We start from the raw sequence: 20,663 nt of genomic DNA, 5'->3' as shown, positions 1-20,663 counted from the left end.
AGTCAAACAGGAATGTTCTAACAAAGACATCTTTGAGTATTCCTCGATAAACAACCTGGGAACCAAAGTACAGTGTATCCGACCCAATAAAAATAATCATCTGAAATTATATCTGCAAGGGTCAGAAACTCTTTATGTTCATACATTTGCAAAGGGAGAGCCCTTTCAAAAGTCAATTAAACAACATGAACCTGGCATTTCCACCTTCAGCTTTAGTGCAAATGACAAGTGGAACTCTGTTTTTTACTTTACTACATTAGCAAAGCAAGAATGTGTCCAGAGATCACCTCCTGTGATTGCAGCATGAAAAGTGAAGCTCTAAGTTTTGCCAGAACTTGACAGTTAAACATAATCATGGTTATCATCCCATCAAAGTGAGCAGAAAGTTAAATAATACTATCTGCATAATGTGGGCATTGGAAAAGCTCCATCCTCCAAAAGCAGACAGTACATACTTGGAAGTACTGTATAATCCTGGCATACTAATACCCTATGTCTGCGGATAGTAATTACTTCTTATTGTTGTAAGGACACAAAAGTTCTAGTGTAAACTTACCCAGAAGAGGTGGGGGGGGGGGGGGGGGGGGGAGAGAGAGAGAGAGAGAGAGTGAGAGTGTGTGTGTGTGTGTGTGTGTGTGTGTGTGTGTGTAGGAACTAAGGGCTTAAAAGTCTATTTGAACTGAGCTGTATTTTTATATCAGTAATGAGAGAACACAGTCTATGTGTTGCTTCACTATTATCATTCTGCAGAAACACACTTGCAACAAACACTCTTCAATTCCAATGGGCTTGGGGGATCCAAAAAGCAAGGCATTTTCACAGCAAACATCTAGACAGAAAATTCCTGAGATGTTTTTATCTTGGGATAACAGTTGCATCTTCCTCTCCTCAGTACCCCTTTAATCCCCCACTTAAGGTATGTCATACTGCAGGATGTCCTCAAGGACCCTGCTTTGTGGCATAACATGGCTCTAAGCAACTAAATAATAAAAAAAAGTTACAGCTTCTCCTGTAAACTTTGCTGACTGCAGCAGTCTGCAGATATAAAATGCATCTACAAAGCACAGACTGGACTTATATAGGCATTTCTACAAAGGGGGACAGCAGTTTATGCAGCACACGAACAGTTGTGAAGTGAAGTGCTACTCTAGTTCCAAGGTGCTACGAAGTACTTCATAATCTAGATTTAGAAATATGAGTTTAATTTTACACTACATCTGTTGTTCTTGCAGCAATAAAATACTCACAAAATGCCAATGTCACACAGATCAAATTAACAAGGAAAAGGGGAGTGTCTCTTCCAATTTTGCAAAACTACTTCCAAACTCCAGCAGAGGGGAATATTTAAACAAATATTCACATGACATGGGTTTTTTTCATGTGGAGTGCAGAGTTTTGAAATGCAGTCTCTTAATAAATCCCATTTTTCTCTTGAAAGAATACATATGGACTTGCAGAGGTGAATTGCAATACTAATAAGGATGGATATAATTGAAAAGCATAGAACATTTGTTCCAAAACAGGATTGAAATCCCCTGACAACAACTTGGGGTGCACTCAACCCCATTTCCTTGAAGATCTTACTACCAACGAACTTACACAATATTGTCTAAACCATCATAAAAGCACTAGAATTAGCTCTCTTTGTTGCATGGCAATTCATACTGGATTCACAAGCTACAATGAAAATGTTTATGTCTTTGCTTAGGTTAAGCTTAAGAGTTTTAAACAACTATCTCTTGTACCTGGATTTTGCCCTGCAGGCTGCCCTTCTGTTACATTTCTCTTTCAGAGAGTATTTAATCCTTCCTTACATACTGAAAGCAAATTTGTATTGCAAAAACACAGACATTTTCCAAAAAACACAAAGTTGTCATAGCTACTTGCCTCTTGGCAATTTCTGAGCATTTCCCAGGTTTAGTGCAATATGTCCACAGAAAAGTAGAAAGACCAGTCTTGATATCATGGTTACAAACCCAAACTCGCACAGTGAATGATGCTGATGGGTATCACAGAACAAGGTACTGCAGCTGCAGTTAAGTGAACTGTTCTCTCAGTGGCAGAGGCAGCAAACTTTGACAGCAGCTTAGTTTACAGTGGGAGGAGACAGAATGACATCATACCCTCCCACTGGAAAAGTAAGGAAAATTAGCTTTAAAATGATGATATCCGACTCCGACTGCAATAGACTTCTGTTTTTTGTTATAGGGTCTTTCAGTCTCTCAGGCTTACAAAATATCAACCTGTGATCACTTACACTTCATGCAAAGAAATCACACAGATGTCAAAATTCCATTAAAACTGCCCTGGAAAACCAGGCAGTGAGACATACTATTACACAGCTTTGTCCGAAGAAGGTGAACTGCAAATGTAAAATTAAATTTTTACATTACCAAGAACATTATTTTACCTTATTGATCTCAACATTTTTCTGACTCTAAGATCTTGTCCAACTTAGCATGATTTTGGGCCAGATTCTTCTGTCATTTGTAATCAGAATAAATATGGACTTAATTGACCTGAATTACACAGTATACATAAAGTAAAGGATCCCTGTCTGTAAAAGTAAATGCCACTGTCCATTTGTTTATTTTACTTTGTCCACTTTTAAAACATTTTTCATTTTTGCCTTTAATACAAGTTGTGAGAGTTACTAGCAAGCTGCAAAGCTGAAGCTAAGAGGAAGCTAAATTCCTGGAGGAGGTTGGGGGCGGAGAGGAGACGAGACAGTGGGTAGGTAAAGGCCAAATTCTGCTATCATTTATGCCAGTGTAAATCACAAGTAACTCCATGGAAATCAGTGGATTTAGTCCAAGTTTAAATGGGTGTAACTAAGTGCTGGATTTGTCCCTAATAATTAACAAATTGGAGAAAGGGGGCAGAGGTGAGGGATGAGGGGGAATTTCAAAGGGGGATTTCAAAAATGAGAAAGCTCATGAAAAATGCCCTAAGGTCAAATGAAAGGAAATTAAAATTCTTAAACTCCCCCTGGAGGCTACTTAAGCATCCCATAAATGATTTCCTGATCTAGACATTTACTTTAACTGGTCAGGCCCTCTTTGCTTGTATCATAGAATCATAGAATATCAGGGTTGGAAGGGACCTCAGAAGGTCATCTAGTCCAACCCCCTGCTCAAAGCAGGACCAAATCCCCAATTTTTGCCCCAGATCCCTAAATGGCCCCCTCAAGGATTGAGCTCACAACCCTGCGTTTAGCAGGCCAATGCTCAAACCACTGAGCTATCCCTCCTCCCATCCTGACACGAGGAAATCTTTCCTCAGTCCCATCACAATACAATTCAGATAAAGTAGGAAACTGGAAATTAATATTACAGATGGATCCAAACCAAAATACCTGGATCCAAAAATTCTCATCCCCTGCACTTTGGGATAATTCATATCCTGAAAGTCTGAGCATCTCTCATAAGAAGTATGAAAATTAAAAACAGATTCCTGCAGCAGATGAAACTTGGGTGAGACACAAAGGTGTTACAGTAGGCTTCAGAGACTGGGATTGGGCATTTCTCAATACACTTGCATCATCTGTTGGTAAAATGATTGACAAAGGAATGGCACTGATATCACCTTTAGATGTAACTGCTCATCTGATTTCTGCAATAAAGTATGTAAATGTCATTTTAAGGGGTTAAAAATGAAAGGGGGAAAATGGTATTGTTTATAGAGGAGAAATCTCGACACTCCAATCCAGATCTTTAGTTGTAGTGATGTACAATAAGGGGAGAAAACCGAGCTGCATGCACAGCATTATCTTGCCTTTTACTTTTTTTAAAGATCTAAATGTATATTTGGGAAAATCCTCTGTAAAACACATTCTAATTTAAACTATTCTAAATAAGGCACCAAAGGCCTGTCAGATGATGTTTTAGTATCTTAAGGGAAGCTACAGAAGATATTAGTAAATTAGATTATGTAACGTGCTCTCTAGAATGCTGGAGGAGCAGAGGTAGACAGCATCAACTTGCCTTGCAGACAGTCTGCCTTCCTTTTCACAATCACAAGACACCCTTCTGGCCAACTATAACGATTTACTATAAGGAAAATGGATATTAGAAAAATATGTACTTTAGTTATCTAACGCAACAGTGTTTTATCCTCTCTCAGTCGAAATAATTATACTCTTGCTCTTCATTTAATCTTCTTCTCCTCACATGCTTCTCTGCTGCTGATTCCCCTTCCCCTATTCCTCAATCCCTGCACGTTTCTCTGTCACGCAGTTCCCTTCTCTGCTGTACTTGCTGCTCAGCTATCTGGACTTCTTCTTGGCCAAACTGCCAGGCTACTCAGTTCCTTCTCCCTCTGATCATTCCTGCAGCTAGCCACTCTGGTTATTCCAGGCCTCCAAGCCTGGCTCCGGTTTCATTTCCTCCTTGTCTTCTGTAGCAGGTGCTCATAATACAGGCAGTTACAGTTTGGTAAGTAGGTGTAAGTACATGCTGAATGGATCACAAGAAGGTAAAAAGAACCTACTTAGGTTCTCTCTGGATGTACTTCAGCTCCTCGGATATGGTCCTGTGTGTCTGTGCTGTCTATACTCTGTATGATTTTGTGCCTTCCTTTCCCAGAAGAACTGCTTTTCCCGGAAACATTTCTGTTATCAGAGAAAACCTCTGCCTTTCCCTTTCACACAAATCCTTACACTAGTTATTGGACATTGCTTACAGCAGTGATGGGACGTTAAACATGCAGCTCTATGACAGGTTTCAGAGTAACAGCCGTGTTAGTCTGTATTCGCAAAAAGAAAAGGAGTACTTGTGGCACCTTAGAGATTAACCAATTTATTTGAGCATAAGCTTTCGTGAGCTACAGATCACTTCATCGGATGCATACTGTGGAAAGTACAGAAGATCTTTTTATACACACAAACCATGAAAAAATGGGTGTTTACCACTACAAAAGGTTTTCTCTCCCCCCACCCAACTCTCCTGCTGGTAATAGCTTATCTAAAGTGATCACTCTCCTTACAATGTGTATGATAATCAAGGTAGGCCATTTCCAGCACAAATCCAGGGTTTAACAAGAACGTCTGGGGCGGGTGGGGAAAAACAAGGGGAAATAGGTTACCTTGCGTAATGACTTAGTCACTCTCAGTCTCTATTCAAGCCTAAGTTAATTGTATCCAATTTGCAAATGAATTCCAATTCAACAGTCTCTCGCTGGAGTCTGGTTTTGAAGTTTTTCTGTTGTAATATCTCAACTTTCATGTCTGTAATCACGTGACCAGAGAGATTGAAGTGTTCTCCGACTAGTTTATGAATGTTATAATTCTTGACATCTGATTTGTGTCCATTTATTCTTTTACATAGAGACTGTCCAGTTTGATCAATGTACATGGCAGAGGGGCATTGCTGGCCCATGATGGCATATATCACATTGGTAGATGTGCAGGTCAACGCGCCTCTGATAGTGTGGCTGATGTTATTAGGCCCTGTGATGGTGTCCCCTGAATAGCTATGTGGGCACAGTTGGCAACGGGCTTTGTTGCAAGGATAGGTTCCTGGGTTAGTGGTTCTGTTGTGTGGTATGTGGTTGCTGGTGAGTATTTGCTTCAGGCTGGGGGCTGTCTGTAGGCAAGGACTGGCCTGTCTCCCAAGATTTGTGAGAGTGTTGGGTCATCCTTCAGGATAGGTTGTAGATCCTTAATAATGTGTTGGAGGGGTTTTAGTTGGGGGCTGAAGGTGATGGCTAGTGGCGTTCTGTTATTTTCTTTGTTAGGCCTGTCCTGTAGTAGGTGACTTCTGGGAACTCTTCCGGCTCTATCAATCTGTTTCTTCACTTCCGCAGGTGGGTACTGTAGTTGTAAGAATGCTTCATAGAGATCTTGTAGGTGTTTGTCTCTGTCTGAGGGGTTGGAGCAAATGCGGTTGTATCGCAGAGCTTGACTGTAGACAAAGGATCGTGTGGTGTGGTCAGGGTGAAAGCTGGAGGCATGTAGGTAGGAATAGCGGTCAGTAGGTTTCCGGTATAGGGTGGTGTTTATGTGACCATCGTTTATTAGCACTGTAGTGTCCAGGAAGTGGATCTCTTGTGTGGACTGGTCCAGGCTGAGGTTGATGGTGGGATGGAAATTGTTGAAATCATGATGGAATTCCTCAAGTGCTTCTTTTCCATGGGTCCAGATGATGAAGATGTCATCAATATAGCGCAAGTAGAGTAGGGGCGTTAGGGGACGAGAGCTGAGGAAGCGTTGTTCTAAGTCAGCCATAAAAATGTTGGCATACTGTGGGGCCATGCGGGTACCCATAGCAGTGCCGCTGATTTGAAGGTATACATTGTCCCCAAATGTAAAATAGTTATGGGTAAGGACAAAGTCACAAAGTTCAGCCACCAGGTTTGCCGTGACATTATCGGGGATACTGTTCCTGACGGCTTGTAGTCCATCTTTGTGTGGAATGTTGGTGTAGAGGGCTTCTACATCCATAGTGACCAGGATGGTGTTTTCAGGAAGATCACCGATGGATTGTAGTTTCCTCAGGAAGTCAGTGGTGTCTCGAAGGTAGCTGGGAGTGCTGGTAGCGTAGGGCCTGAGGAGGGAGTCTACATAGCCAGACAATCCTGCTGTCAGGGTGCCAATGCCTGAGATGATGGGGCGCCCAGGATTTCCAGGTTTATGGATCTTGGGTAGTAGATAGAATATCCCAGGTTGGGGTTCCAGGGGTGTGGCTGTGCGGATTTGATCTTTTGCTTTTTCAGGGAGTTTCTGGAGCAAATGCTGTAGTTTCTTTTGGTAACTCTCAGTGGGATCAGAGGGTAATGGTTTGTAGAAAGTGGTGTTGGAGAGCTGCCGAGCAGCCTCTTGTTCATATTCCGACCTATTCATGATGACAACAGCATCTCCTTTGTCAGCCTTTTTGATTATGATGTCAGAGTTGTTTCTGAGGCTGTGGATGGCATTGTGTTCTGCACGGCTGAGGTTGTGGGGCAAGCGATGCTGCTTTTCCACAATTTCAGCCCGTGCACGTCGGCGGAAGCACTCTATGTAGAAGTCCAGTCTGCTGTCTCGACCTTCAGGAGGAGTCCACCTAGAATCCTTCTTTTTGTAGTGTTGGTAGGGAGGTCTCTGTGGATTAGTATGTTGTTCAGAGGTGTGTTGGAAATATTCCTTGAGTTGGAGACGTCGAAAATAGGATTCTAGGTCACCACAGAACTGTATCATGTTCGTGGGGGTGGAGGGGCAGAAGGAGAGGCCCCGAGATAGGACAGGGCTAAGAGTATAGTTGGATAGGTTAACAATATTGCTGGGTAGGTTGAGGGAACCATTGCTGTGGCCCCTTGTGGCATGTAGTAGTTTAGAAAGTTTAGTGTCCTTTTTCTTTTGTAGAGAAGTAAAGTGTGTGTTGTAAATGGCTTGTCTAGTTTTAGTAAAGTCCAGCCACGAGGAAGTTTGTGTGGAAGGTTAGTTTTTTATGAGAGTATCCATTTTTGAGAGCTCATTCTTTATCTTTCCCTGTTTGCTGTAGAGGATGTTGATCAGGTGGTTCCCACTCTGATCCTACTGAGAGTTACCAAAAGAAACTACAGCATTTGCTCAAGAAACTCCCTGAAAAAGCACAAGATCAAATCCGCACAGCCACACCCCTGGAACCCCAACCTGGGATATTCTATCTACTACCCAAGATCCATAAACCTGGAAATCCTGGGCGCCCCATCATCTGAGGTATTGGTGCCCTGACAGCAGGATTGTCTGGCTATGTAGACTCCCTCCTCAGGCCCTATGCTACCAGCACTCCCAGCTACCTTCGAGACACCACTGACTTCCTGAGGAAACTACAATCCATCAGTGATCTTCCTGAAAACACCATCCTGGCCACTATGGATGTAGAAGCCCTCTACACCAACATTCCACACAAAGATGGACTACAAGCCGTCAGGAACAGTATCCCCGATAATGTCACGGCAAACCTGGTGGCTGAACTTTGTGACTTTGTCCTTACCCATAACTATTTTACATTTGGGGACAATGTATACCTTCAAATCAGCGGCACTGCTATGGGTACCCGCATGGCCCCACAGTATGCCAACATTTTTATGGCTGACTTAGAACAACGCTTCCTCAGCTCTCGTCCCCTAACGCCCCTACTCTACTTGCGCTGACAGATATTGATGACATCTTCATCATCTGGACCCATGGAAAAGAAGCACTTGAGGAATTCCACCATGATTTCAACAATTTCCAACCCACCATCAACCTCAGCCTGGTCTAGTCCACACAAGAGATCCACTTCCTGGACACTACAGTGCTAATAAACGATGGTCACATAAACACCACCCTATACCGGAAACCTACTGACCACTATTCCTACCTACATGCCTCCAGCTTTCACCCTGACCACACCACATGATCCTTTGTCTACAGCCAAGCTCTGCGATACAACCGCATTTGCTCCAACCCCTCAGACAGAGACAAACACCTACAAGATCTCTATCAAGCATTCTTACAACTACAGTACCCACCTGCGGAAGTGAAGAAACAGATTGATAGAGCCGGAAGAGTTCCCAGAAGTCACCTACTACGGGACAGGCCTAACAAAGAAAATAACAGAACGCCACTAGTCGTCACCTTCAGCCCCCAACTAAAACCCCTCCAACGCATTATTAAGGATCTACAACCTATCCTGAAGGATGACCCAACACTCTCACAAATCTTGGGAGACAGGCCAGTCCTTGCCTACAGACAGCCCCCCAGTCTGAAGCAAATACTCACCAGCAACCACATACCACACAACAGAACCACTAACCCAGGAACCTATCCTTGCAACAAAGCCTGTTGCCAACTGTGCCCACATATCTATTCAGGGGACACCATCACAGGGCCTAATAACATCAGCCACACTATCAGAGGTGCGTTCACCTGCACATCTACCAATGTGATATATGCCATCATGGGCCAGCAATGCCCCTCTGCCATGTACATTGGTCAAACTGGACAGTCTCTATGTAAAAGAATAAATGGACACAAATCAGATGTCAAGAATTATAACATTCATAAACCAGTCGGAGAACACTTCAATCTCTCTGGTCACGTGATTACAGACATGAAAGTTGAGATATTACAACAGAAAAACTTCAAAACCAGACTCCAGCGAGAGACTGTTGAATTGGAATTCATTTGCAAATTGGATACAATTAACTTAGGCTTGAATAGAGACTGGGGGTGACTAAGTCATTATGCAAGGTAACCTATTTCCCCTTGTTTTCTCCTCCCCCCCCCCCCCCGACGTTCTTGTTAAACCCTGGATTTGTGCTGGAAATGGCCCAACTTGATTATCATACACATTGTAAGGAGAGTGATCACTTTAGATAAGCTATTACCAGCAGGAGAGTGGGGTGGGGGGAGAGAAAACCTTTTGTAGTGGTAAACACTCATTTTTTCATGGTTTGTGTGTATAAAAAGATCTTCTGTACTTTCCACAGTATGCATCCGATGAAGTGATCTGTAGCTCACGAAAGCTTATGCTCAAATAAATTGGTTAGTCTCTAAGGTGCCACGAGTACTCCTTTTCTTTATGCAGCTCTATGTTCTGCAAACAACATGTACCCTATATGGTTATGTACTTCAGCAAAATCAGCATATGATTTAATTCACAGAAATAGAAGAACTGGACTTTTTAACCATTCAGGTGCAACATTATCCAAACCAAAGTGCCTTAGATTTTCCCTCATCTCCACAAACTTCATGTTATCCATCTGTAAACTCCTACTACTGTATCAGAAGCAAGAAGTTAACCTTGGAAGGTTTAGATAATAATAGTTTTGCACTGTGATGGCATTAAACGAAGGTCTAGAAAGTGCATTACCAAGGCAGAATAAGTATTTCAGATGAGGAAAGTCACAGACAGGTCAAAGTCATGCAGTGAGTCAAATTAAGATCTCCTGACCCCCACTCCTCTGTCCTAACCCTGAGACGATGTTACCTGAACAATAGGTAAGTACTTAAAAATTCACCTGCTTACCTCATTAGTGCCTAATTTGGGTGCAGAACAAAGTATCTCTAGTAAAGACTCATTCTCTCTCTCATGCTGACATTTTTCAAACCAGTAAGTGCTGTGAAAATGGGGGTTCTGGGGAGGAATTACACTTTTTTTCAAATATAAACTGAGATTTGGGCTAAAGTTCAAGATAGTTCTCATATTATCTAAACTAATTCATCCATCATCCCTCCATAGTCCAGCAAACCAAATTCTAGGAGCTGCCTCAGCTCTTCATTGTTCTGAATTAGATAAAGGGATAGTTCTGTATGTTCCATAATGTTTGAGGCAGGAAGGGGGATTGTAAATGGATGCATAAAAACTGAGATCCTGCCTTCTCTATGTTGACAATTTCTTGACACTTTCTTTCTTCCCATTTCTTTGCCTCAAATTTTCTTCCCCTCACTGTTATTAAGAATGCTGTGTGTCCCCCAACCTCCGAGATGGCTGCAATTCAGTGATGCTGTGTCTATTGTTTGTTCAGAGCCTTGGGAACTTTTGAGACAAAATGCACTACATAAATGTTAATTATAATCATGGTTCTTTTGTGGGTGACTCAGTTATTGGACTCCCTATCTCTCTTGTAAATCTGTCACAGGATCTTCTGAAAGCCTTCAGGAAAAGAGAGATGCCAAAAATATTGACTCAGATGTAGTGCTTTAAAAAAAACAACCCACTTAATTCACTCCTTCTGTGAGCACTTCCTTATTCTCATCTTCCCCCCACTTCCACTTATTTCTGTGTGTGTATATCTGCCCTATTATACGATGAAGGATGTAAGGGTCTGCTTTTAACAATGTTGTAGGATAATCAGCTCTGTCAGGGTTCCTTCCCCACTCTGAAGTCTAGGGTACAGATGTGGGGACCCGCATGAAAGATCCCCTAAGCTTATTCTTACCAGCTTAGGTTAAAAACTTCCCCAAGGTACAAACTTTGCCTTGTCCTTGAACAGTATGCTGCCACCACCAAGAGTTTTAAACAAAGAACAGGGAAAGAGACCACTTAGAGACGTCTTCCCCCCAAAATATCCCCCCACGCCTTACACACCCCCTTTCCTGGGGAGGCTTGAGAATAATATCCTAACCAATTTGTTACAAAATCATCAAAGACCCAAACCCCTGGATCTTGGAACAATGGAAAAAAAATCAGTCAGGTTCTTAAAAGAAGGATTTTATTTAAAAAAAAAAAAAGAAAGGTAAAAATCATCTCTGTAAAATCAGGATGGAAAATACTTTACAGGGTATTCAGATTCAAAACACAGAGGATCCCCCTCTGGGCAAAACCTTAAAGTTACAGAAAACAGGAATAAACCTCCCTCTTAACACAGGGAAAATTCACATAAAACAAAAGATTAAGCCAGGCAAGGCGGATTAGTTTCCTATATTGGTTGCAATATTGGAGACTTGGATCAGGATGGGTTAGAGAAGATGGATTTCTGTCTGGCCTCTCTCAGTCCCAAGAGAGAACCACCACGTAAAACAAAGAGCACAAACAAAAGCCTTCGGGCCCCCCCCAAGATTTGAAAGTATCTTGTCCCCTTATTGGTCCTTTGGGTCAAGTCCCAGCCAGGTTAGCTGAGCTTCTTACTGGTAACAGGATGTTGCCTCTGGCCAGCAGGGATTTTATAGCACTGTATACAGAAAGGTGGTTACCCTTCCCTTTATATTTATGACAGGCTCTTTGGACACACATAGGGTAGGATGTGCCTACTGTGTCATGCAAATAGTGGACAATGGCAATTCCATTGTCTTGCTCCCAAACTGAATTCCAGATCCTCAAGGTCAGTGGTGGGAGTCAAAAACAGAATGAAATGGAGAAAATGAACAAAAAAGAGTGGATAAGAGTGAAAAATGCAGAAGAGTTGGCATACTAGAAGGGAAGTGTAATTGGGGAATGGCCAAAACAAAGGAAAGGAGGAAAAGAAGTCCCATTATTACTGCTGGCATCCAAAATCTATCAGCATTTCATTTTTTGCCCTGAGAGCAAAGATAGACTTTCTGGTCTGTAATTTCTAGGATCAACCCTAGCACCTTTTTAAAAGGTAAGTCAAACCAGTACTATCCTCTGATTTGAATGATAGCATGCATACTTTTGTTAGCACATTAGCCAGTATGGTTAGAATTTCCCAAATCATCTAAATGACTTATAAGCCTAAGTTCCAGGATGCTGTGCCAAGGAATGGAGAGTCAATGGGACTGAGTGCTTTTGAAAATTCTACTCTTTATTTTTAAGTGCCTTGAGAATTGTTGGATTAATTCCAAGGGGACCCTCCCCCCCTCACAGGATCCCAAAGCCTGGGCTCCAGCCTGAGCCCAAACATCTAGACCACAATTAAATAGCCCCTTCACCCGAGCCTGGTGCGCCAGAGTCAGCTGGCACAGGCCAGCCCTGGGCATGTAACTGCTATGTAGACATACCTTCAAGAGTTCTAACCCTCCTTAATTGTTCCTAGACTCCACTGTATCCAGTAGACCTATTAATTCTCTCACAGGCTTCCTGTTTCTGATAGAACTGATTATTTGCTTTCGCATCTTGGGCTATTTGCTCTTCAAATTCCTTCTTAGCACTCCTAATTTCCACCTTACATGTAACCTGCCATAGTTTATGCTCCTTTCTATTGGCCTCAGAGGGCTGGATTTCCATTTTCTGAAAGATGCTCTTTGGCCCTGTTTTTTAGACATACTATGTGGTTTGTTTGGTTTTTTTGGCTTAAGAGATATGCATACCCTTTGTAATTTTGTCATGCCATGCTTAAGTGGTATCCATAGTACACACGGACAATATTTTGCTGTGGGGCAGATAGATGGCAGCGTTTCCTATGTACTCCTTGGTCCCTGTGGTCATCATCTTATGTTCTGAAACTTTAGACATGATTGCCCCTATCTTGGCATACATACCTAACAATCTTGTTATTGCTCTAAAGTTATTCATCCACATCCAGCACTGTATTCCATGACCTCCTGCTGCAGTGAATCCCACAGGCTGACTACATGCTGAGTGAAACGTTTCCTTTAGTTCCGTCTAAATGCATCAATTAGCAGTATGCTCATGCCAATTCCTGGTACAGCAGCATTGGATTGCACTGGTGTGAGTTCAGAGATGATTTCTGAGGTTCCCAAAACACTGTATATTTAGTTGGAGGGTTCAGTCTCTGCAGGCTCCTCCTTGCTGAATCATGGCAGTAACAGGCAAACCATATTTCATTCAATTCTTAAGGGTCAACCTAGTAAGGGATCTTTCCCCCTTGAACCTGTGTAGCACTGTGCAAGTCCTGAATATTGTTACTGGAGAGATCAGAGCCTAGGATGAAGGCTGGTTTCCTCCCTCTTAACAGCCTAGACTGTCAGTATTTCAGATAATTATTTGGAGAATGATAGGAGTGACTCCTGCTCTGTTCCCCCAAGGTCTGCACTGCAGCACTCCTTCCAAACATACACCCTCTACAAAACGATTTCCATCAAAATGCTTACTGACTTCTTGCAAACTTGGCTCAGTGAGTGCCTATATTGTGTTGAGGAATGGGTAGGAGCAAGGCACATAGGGTGGAAAGTGTGGGTACTACAGATGTAACTTCAGATCTGAAGTCTGGAGTTTATTACCACACACAAAGACAGGATAAAAAACTTCTGCTTTATATTTGGTGGTAGGATGCAACACAGCAGGTAATGATGGTGGGGTTTTATGTTGCAAAGGAAAAGGGATGTCTGTCTTTAGTTTACAGCAGCAGCAACACATAGCTGCGGAGAGACATCAATGATGGACCACTAATGACTGATAATTCTGATATTTACCAAGTGATAGATTTCTGTGCAACTTTCTGTCACACATCATGTCATACCATATAACCAATATCAAAGCAATATAGTCAAACTTTCCTTCAATTATATTCAAAAGACCTACTTATTATGCAGAGAATGGCCCCCTTTGCTTCTCTTTCTCACCACTTCCCAATCACTGGTTTCTACCACAGTCCCAAATAGTTCTCAGCCAAAAATTGTGTACGGCTTAATCCCTCTGACCCATCTCATTCAATATCACAACTTTTACTTTCTTATTCTTTTATTAACAGTGAACTATAATAAAATTTTCTGTGCCTTTTTTTGTAACTCTATTGTCATTTGACTTTTGATTATTATTTCCTAATTACCATCAGAAAGCCAAGTTTTCCCTAACGAAATTTAGCTTTCAACACTAGATTGACACTAGAGAGCATCCTCAAGGTATTTTTTTAGTCATTGGGGATTCTTCTGTCACCTAGAGAATCTTCCAAAAAATTGTGCGTGATCAAGATTATATAGCACTGTTAGCCAGATAAAATCTGTTAACCTTCCTAGAATTGCAGAAAGGAAAATTGTTAACGCCATTGACTGCTGTTTCACTAGCTATTGCACAAACGTATATATACACATATACACCAAATAACCAAATTCCCCTCCCCCCCAATTTTACATACGCATTTGGTTTCCATTTTGTTTTGAGCATTCTGCAATTCAGAAATTCAATTTTTTCCAAAACATCCATTTTGGCCACTCTCAGATTAAAAATACATGATGTGTAACATCGAACTTAATGCAAAAACACAACCCACACTTAGGTGTTCAATGTTGCAACAGTATACAAGGGTTTTATAGATATTTTAACACCTGTTGAGCCTCATATACCCACCCTTATCAATACAGTATAGCTCTTTCAGGAAAGGTTTGGGAGACAAATAGGAAGGGCAAAAAACCAGTTGAGTCAGAAGTCTAGTAATGGAATGGAACTGTTCACTTCAAGGTCACCAAGTAGGACTGCAACTCAAGTCAGTAGTGACCAAAGATTGTTACCCTCTGATGACTGTTCAGCGACCTATATGGAAAGCATCTGAAGTCCCATTTCCAGTGGGCAAACATCCACACAATAAAAACCAAACACAACTACCATTAACTGCAACTTTTGTTTGTTTTGTTTCAATATACAGTCTCCGGCACAGTCATCAAGGACAGGACCTAAGAAGGGGATGAGGTTGAACTCCTCTCTCCTTCATAGATGGGAGCCTGTGTGTCAGAAATGAGGTATGTTGCTGGGGCAACATACAGAAAATTGCATAGCTGCTGGCCTGTGCTGTGCGTATTCTCTGGATAAACAGAAAAGCTGAGTCTCCAGAGACGTAAGCGCAGCATCTTTCAATAAAGAAACCTTACAGTAAAATTCAAAGCTGAAACATTTCATGATGCCTCATTGAAGTCAGTGGTACTGCATGAAATGTAAGTGAGCACTAAATCTGGCACACTCTAGGGATAGCAGGTGCAGAGTTAAGCCACATACATTCTCTCCCCCCCCACTCAAAGGTTCTGACATTCAGCCAGGGGCAGCACTGAGAGAGGCTGGAGTAAAACTAAAAATAAAACATAGTTAACATTTATCAAGTGCAGTGAGGAGCTCTCACAGTCAGATGGGGAAAGACAACCAGGTTTTTTTGGTTTTATTAAGGGTGCTTATTCTCTGTGAAGATGTGACTCTTGGCCTAACTAACATTCTTCCGTAAAGAAATTTATTTCCTTGGCCATGATGCAGAGATATGATGAATGTGTGCAGGGACAAGAGAGAAATAAATCATTCACATTGTCCTCCCATTATGAGTCACCTTGGCCTATAAAATATCTTCCACAGACTTTTCAGCTTAACAGGCTGCACTGGGGTAGAATCAAGATCAGTGGGCTTTATGTGATTCAAAATGCTATAAATAATTTTGAAGCAGGGACACCAGTCACTACTGCATACAGAATGTAAGCAGTTGGAACACAATATAAAGTGCCCCCTTCGCTTGAATGGGAATAAGTTTTTGCCCCAAACCCAAAAGTTACACTGTCTCCAAAGTATGTAGCAGATGGAATAAAAATGTTTTTGATTGTAACCGTTCAGGTCTTTCAGTTTTCATTACCATCCTCTCATTACTCAAGAGACAACACAAATGTGTTACACTATACATATGCTAAAAGTAACAGCTCATACATAGTTTGCCTGAAGCAAAACAAAACAGGGATTACACAAAAATTACACAAATGCAAAAGTAACTTTTTAAAATAAAATATCCCAATACCCCAATTTCTGCACTAAAACTGGCCTTGTCAAATAGTTTTGCACAAAAGCTCCAGAATCTGTACACTCAGGGCAAAACATGATGTTATCTGCAGGGCAAAGGGATCTTGTTTAATATTAGATGTACAGGGAATCCAGATCATCTAGTAATTAAATAATAATAAATAATACATACCTTGTACTTTGAAGCACCTTTCATCCAAGAATCTTGAAATATTTGGTGCGATTTCTTTGAAGGTCATGTCTACTGTAAAAAAGATAAAATTTAAATTTGGGAAAGGCAATGCTCCGCATAATTTTTGAAGTGAATTTAATATTCATAAACCATGTGAAACTAACAGGTCTACAGACTCCATTCTTCCAAAGGACTGGAACAGCATGACAAAGACTAAAGCAAGCTTCTCCCTGCTATCTGCCATTGTGTTTCACTCACAAGCTGGAGGGCATTATCTCTAGAAAGCAGTGCCTAGTTCAGTGTTCAAGGCTGTTCAATCCTTGGTTTATCTAGTAAACTAGCCAGTGATGACAGCTTCCAGTTTTACATATAAAACTGGCTCCTGCTTTGTGAAATAGGGTGAATAGTATAGAGTCAGCCCTGGCTATCTTGAACCTGTTTCGAATCTGAGTGTCTTGAAAGCAATACAAAGTAATACAGATATGGCCCAAAGTGCGAATTTGCAAGGGCGTGTAGCATTTGTAAAAGCTGGGGACTGCTACAGTGGGATGGACCTGGAATGCAGTCTGGAGTATGGCCAGATGTACTAGTATATTTTGGAAGTTCCTATGTGTGTATAACCTTTTTTTATATAAATGAAGTGATAGAATGTTTATCATAAATGCTGACATTGTAAGTTGTTCTTCATGCAGTACATCAGTAGGACAAACATGCACAAAAAGATCTGGTCCGCATTTTGAAAATAAATATTCCCAAATCCTTATAACTAGGCCAAATTTTGAAGCCTTTACTCAATTTTTAAATTAGTCCTTACTCAGGCAAAACTTCCACTGAAATCAAGAGAACCATTCTTTCTGGTGGGAGGTGTTGGAGGTGGAACAGGAACCAAAAACTCTTGGGAGGACCCAGCTATGCTGATGGTAGAGATTTGGTAGGAAAGCAACAGCATCTTTTGCTCTCGTCTCCTTTCCATTTCTGCTGGAATCATTCTGCCAGTCAAATTGCCACTGGCTGGTTCTTACTGTGGCTGCTCAGTGGCAGCTGTGGAAGGAAACCAGTTGGGAGGGATACAACTCCACAATGTATTATCCTCCGATCCACATTTTGCATAGTATTCCTCTCCCACGCACACCGAGTCTAAGGCTGTGAGTCAGAGTGAAAACTGTTTGCTGGCAGTGTGGCTTAATTAAACTTTCAAAAGGGAAAAAAAAATCGGTCTCACACAAGATGCATAAAAGTAGTGCAAGTCATTTTCCTGCTTTAATTCCACAAACAAACAACTCATCCATGTACCTCAAGACACATTTTCATCTCAAATTAAGAAAATTCACAGTTGCCAAGATTGGCAATATTTTTCTAGGGATAATTCTCCAAATAATCTGAGTATTTGCCCCCGATCCACAGGCCAGCAGCACCAGAGGAATGAGCACACACATTCTGATGATTTAATAGTGGTGACTACATTAATATCTCAGTTGTCAGTGCTTCAGAACACATAAAACTTGCACACCCATCTGCTCGCCATTAGAGAGAGGGATGAAGGTCTAAAGTTTCAGATGGCCTATACAAACAACAGATTTAATCATGGTTTTACATGTAAAATCCAATGTTTATGAAAGCTGTGGCAATTAACAACAAAACCTTACATTTACAGGCCTTTCATCTCTAGATTCCAAAGTGATTTACTAACAACAAATTTATTACACCAATGAAATGCAACCACTTCTGGGGAGGAGGGCAACAGGCAGGCAAGCATTGCAGAGTACACTTCACAACATAGGAGGAAGAAAAACTTTGCCAAAGCCACTTGGACAAAGTTTATTAGCTCACAATGACTAGACAAGTATTTGATTTTCCAGTTCTCATCTGAGAGTTTACAACAAGAGTCAATGTGAAACCCATTTCAAGATTTTGATTCACTAAGTCACTAGCTTTGTCCATCTTCCCAGACTATGAACAACCTGCTACCCCCTCTCTAATATGTTGGAAATATGTTTTCCCTTGCAGAAGTAATAACTTCTAGAGAGCTGCACAGATTTGGAAGATTTCACACCAGTTCTGATGTCTGAGCCCTGGGAACAAACTAGGGTTCAGCCAAACTCTTGGACATACTGAGTTATTCTCTGCTGTGCACTATGTAAGCCTGGATTTTCCCAAGTTTAGCTTCCAAACCATAGCTCTATTACATTTGGGTTGTACTACACAGCCAACTCCACCAGGCCAGAATGCTCTACTATCTTGGAGAACCTTAAAATATTTTTATGAATAGACTCTTCAACTGATTAAACTCTACTTCAGTTTTAAAGCTAATTGGAGAAGTGCTGAATATAGAACTTCTGAAGCACAGCAAAATGCCTGATTCGCTCCCTCATTCTCTGTTTCTCCTCATCTTCCCCCTTCCGTTCACATGACAGAAACTACCTTCAGTTTCTTTGCTGTCACGTTTCTTCAAGAGTTCTTGTCTGTTCATATCCAGATACCGCTCCCAAAGGACACGGTTGGCATTGTGATTGTGCTGGTATCGATGCCAAAGGTGGTGCACCAACCGTTGCCAGTGGTATGAGTGGTGCTGTGATCATCGACTCTGCTGTCGGAGCTGAGACCGTTGACGTCAGTGGGTGGGTCCCCACAGGGGTGCCCAGTGTGGAGGGCGTATGCAGCTGCCCAAAAGAAGCTGAGGCCACCAATGCTGCTGTGGAGCCCTGGCTCTGGTGATAGGCCCAGATAGGTGTCCAGACGGGCCACTGAGGAGCCTACCATTGGTCTGGCCATGGTGCTGGGTAGGGTTGTTGGTCGTGGCAGGAACGGGATCTTCTGCTCCTACTAGAGGGCAATGACTCTGCTTCCGACTCTGAGGTCTCAGACTGTGATGACCATGGAGGAGCGGAGCCGCTTGGTGCTTGAGAGCGGTGCCAACTGGGGGACCAAAGCAGTTCACCCACACAGGCCACCAGTGCTGCAGACCAATGCAACGGGGATAGTGGTCTTATGGCCACTACCATTGCAGGTTTGCCCAAGGAATGTACCGGGCCTGGAACCGGTGCTGGCGATCTCTCTCACAGAGGAGGTGAGGATGGCGCTGTAAGCTCCAAAAGGTCCACAGCCACCTAGAATGCCTCTGGCATGGAGGGGAGCTGTAGGTCTTCATAGCGGTGAGCAGTGCGGGTCCAGACTCAACTGGATTTGTCTCAGGGCAGGCGTCGACGGAAACCCCACTAAATGGGTGCCCGACTGGGACTTATTGGCCTACTGGTCTTTAGACCTGGCCGGGGAGCGCTCTCTGTCAGCCTTTTTCATTTGTGGCACAGTGGGAATACGACTGGTACCTAATCAATGTCTGGGGCCTGTAGGCAGAGCCGAGGGTCTCTAGCAGAGTCCTTCCTCAGCACCGGCTCACGCATGGACAATCGAAGCCAGATCTATCGCGTCCAGCTCTAACAGAGGTCAAAGTGCTGCCTCCATAAGCAACACTCGGAGGCGCTACTCCCTGTCTTTAAGAGTCCTGGGGCGAAAACTTATACAGATTTTGCACCCATCTCTAAGATGCCCCTCGCTGAGACACTTCAAGCACGAAGTATGCGGGTTACTTTTCGGCAACAACCTGCCACAGTCCGAGCACAGTTTAAAGCCCAGAGACCGAGGCATGACCTGGTGCTGGGGGAAAACATTGGGGGGGGGGGGAACCCCCTGAAAGAAAAAAAAAAACTACTAACACACTCTTGTTGAGGTAAGAGCAATGGGGAGTTCCAACTAGCCGTCACAGGTAAGAAGGAACTGAGGGGGGCTTGGTTCAGCAGAGCCCTATATTGGGAGCCGTGAAGGCACGACTCCAGGGGGCGCCCAAGCCGACCCTACGGATACTGCTAGGGGGAAAATCTTCCGGCTGTCATGCACGCGATGCACGCACACCTGATTGGAATTGATATGAACAAGCACTCAAAGAAGAATAGCAGGCGAACACCTTGGCTTAACAGAGAAATCTTCGGTGAGCTTAAACACAAAAAGTTTTGGTGAGTTTACAAGAAGTGGAAACTCGGACAGATGACTAGGGAGGAGTATAAAAATATTGCTTGAGCATGCAGGGGTGTAATCAGGAAGGCCAAAGCACAACTGGAGTTGCAGCTAGTAAGGGATGTGAAGGGTAACAAGAAGGGTTTGTACAGGTATGTTAGCAACGAAGAGAAGGTCAGGGAAAGTGTGAGACCCTTATTGAATGGGGAGGCAACCTAGTGACAGATGATGTGGAAAAAGCTGAAGTACTCCATGCTTTTTTTGCCTCAGTCTTCACAGACAAGGTCAGCTCCCAGACTGCTGCACTGGGCAGCACAGTATGGGGGAGGAGGTGAGCAGCCCTCAGTGGTGAAAGAACAGAACAGGTTAAGGACTGTTTAGAAAAACTGGATATACACAAGTGCCTGGGG

The 20,663-nt window shown here is 42.6% G+C and overlaps 1 protein-coding gene across 24 annotated transcripts in view; it reads right to left on the bottom strand.

Moving 5' to 3' along the window:
• The window catches only part of LOC102940233 (ABI family member 3 binding protein), a 377,733-nt gene that overhangs the window by 295,548 nt on the left and 61,522 nt on the right, over positions 1 to 20,663 (bottom strand). For 20 of the 24 annotated variants that reach the window (XM_027824061.3, XM_027824062.3, XM_027824070.3 and 17 more), the window contains exon 1: positions 1,888 to 2,068. In XM_027824061.3, the coding sequence (XP_027679862.2) occupies positions 1,888 to 1,966 (79 nt within the window). In that variant the 5' untranslated portion in view covers positions 1,967 to 2,068. Of the gene's footprint in view, positions 1 to 1,887; positions 2,078 to 16,242; positions 16,315 to 16,406; positions 16,626 to 20,663 lie in introns of those variants that run through there. The other 4 variants (XM_043538552.1, XM_043538550.1, XM_043538551.1 and 1 more) reach the window with 4 other exon arrangements.

The sequence above is a fragment of the Chelonia mydas genome, chromosome 1 (assembly GCF_015237465.2).
Source record: "Chelonia mydas isolate rCheMyd1 chromosome 1, rCheMyd1.pri.v2, whole genome shotgun sequence".
Taxonomy (NCBI): Eukaryota; Metazoa; Chordata; order Testudines; family Cheloniidae; genus Chelonia; species Chelonia mydas.
Note: the sequence above shows the minus strand (reverse complement) of the source record. Positions and strands in the feature narration are given on the sequence as shown.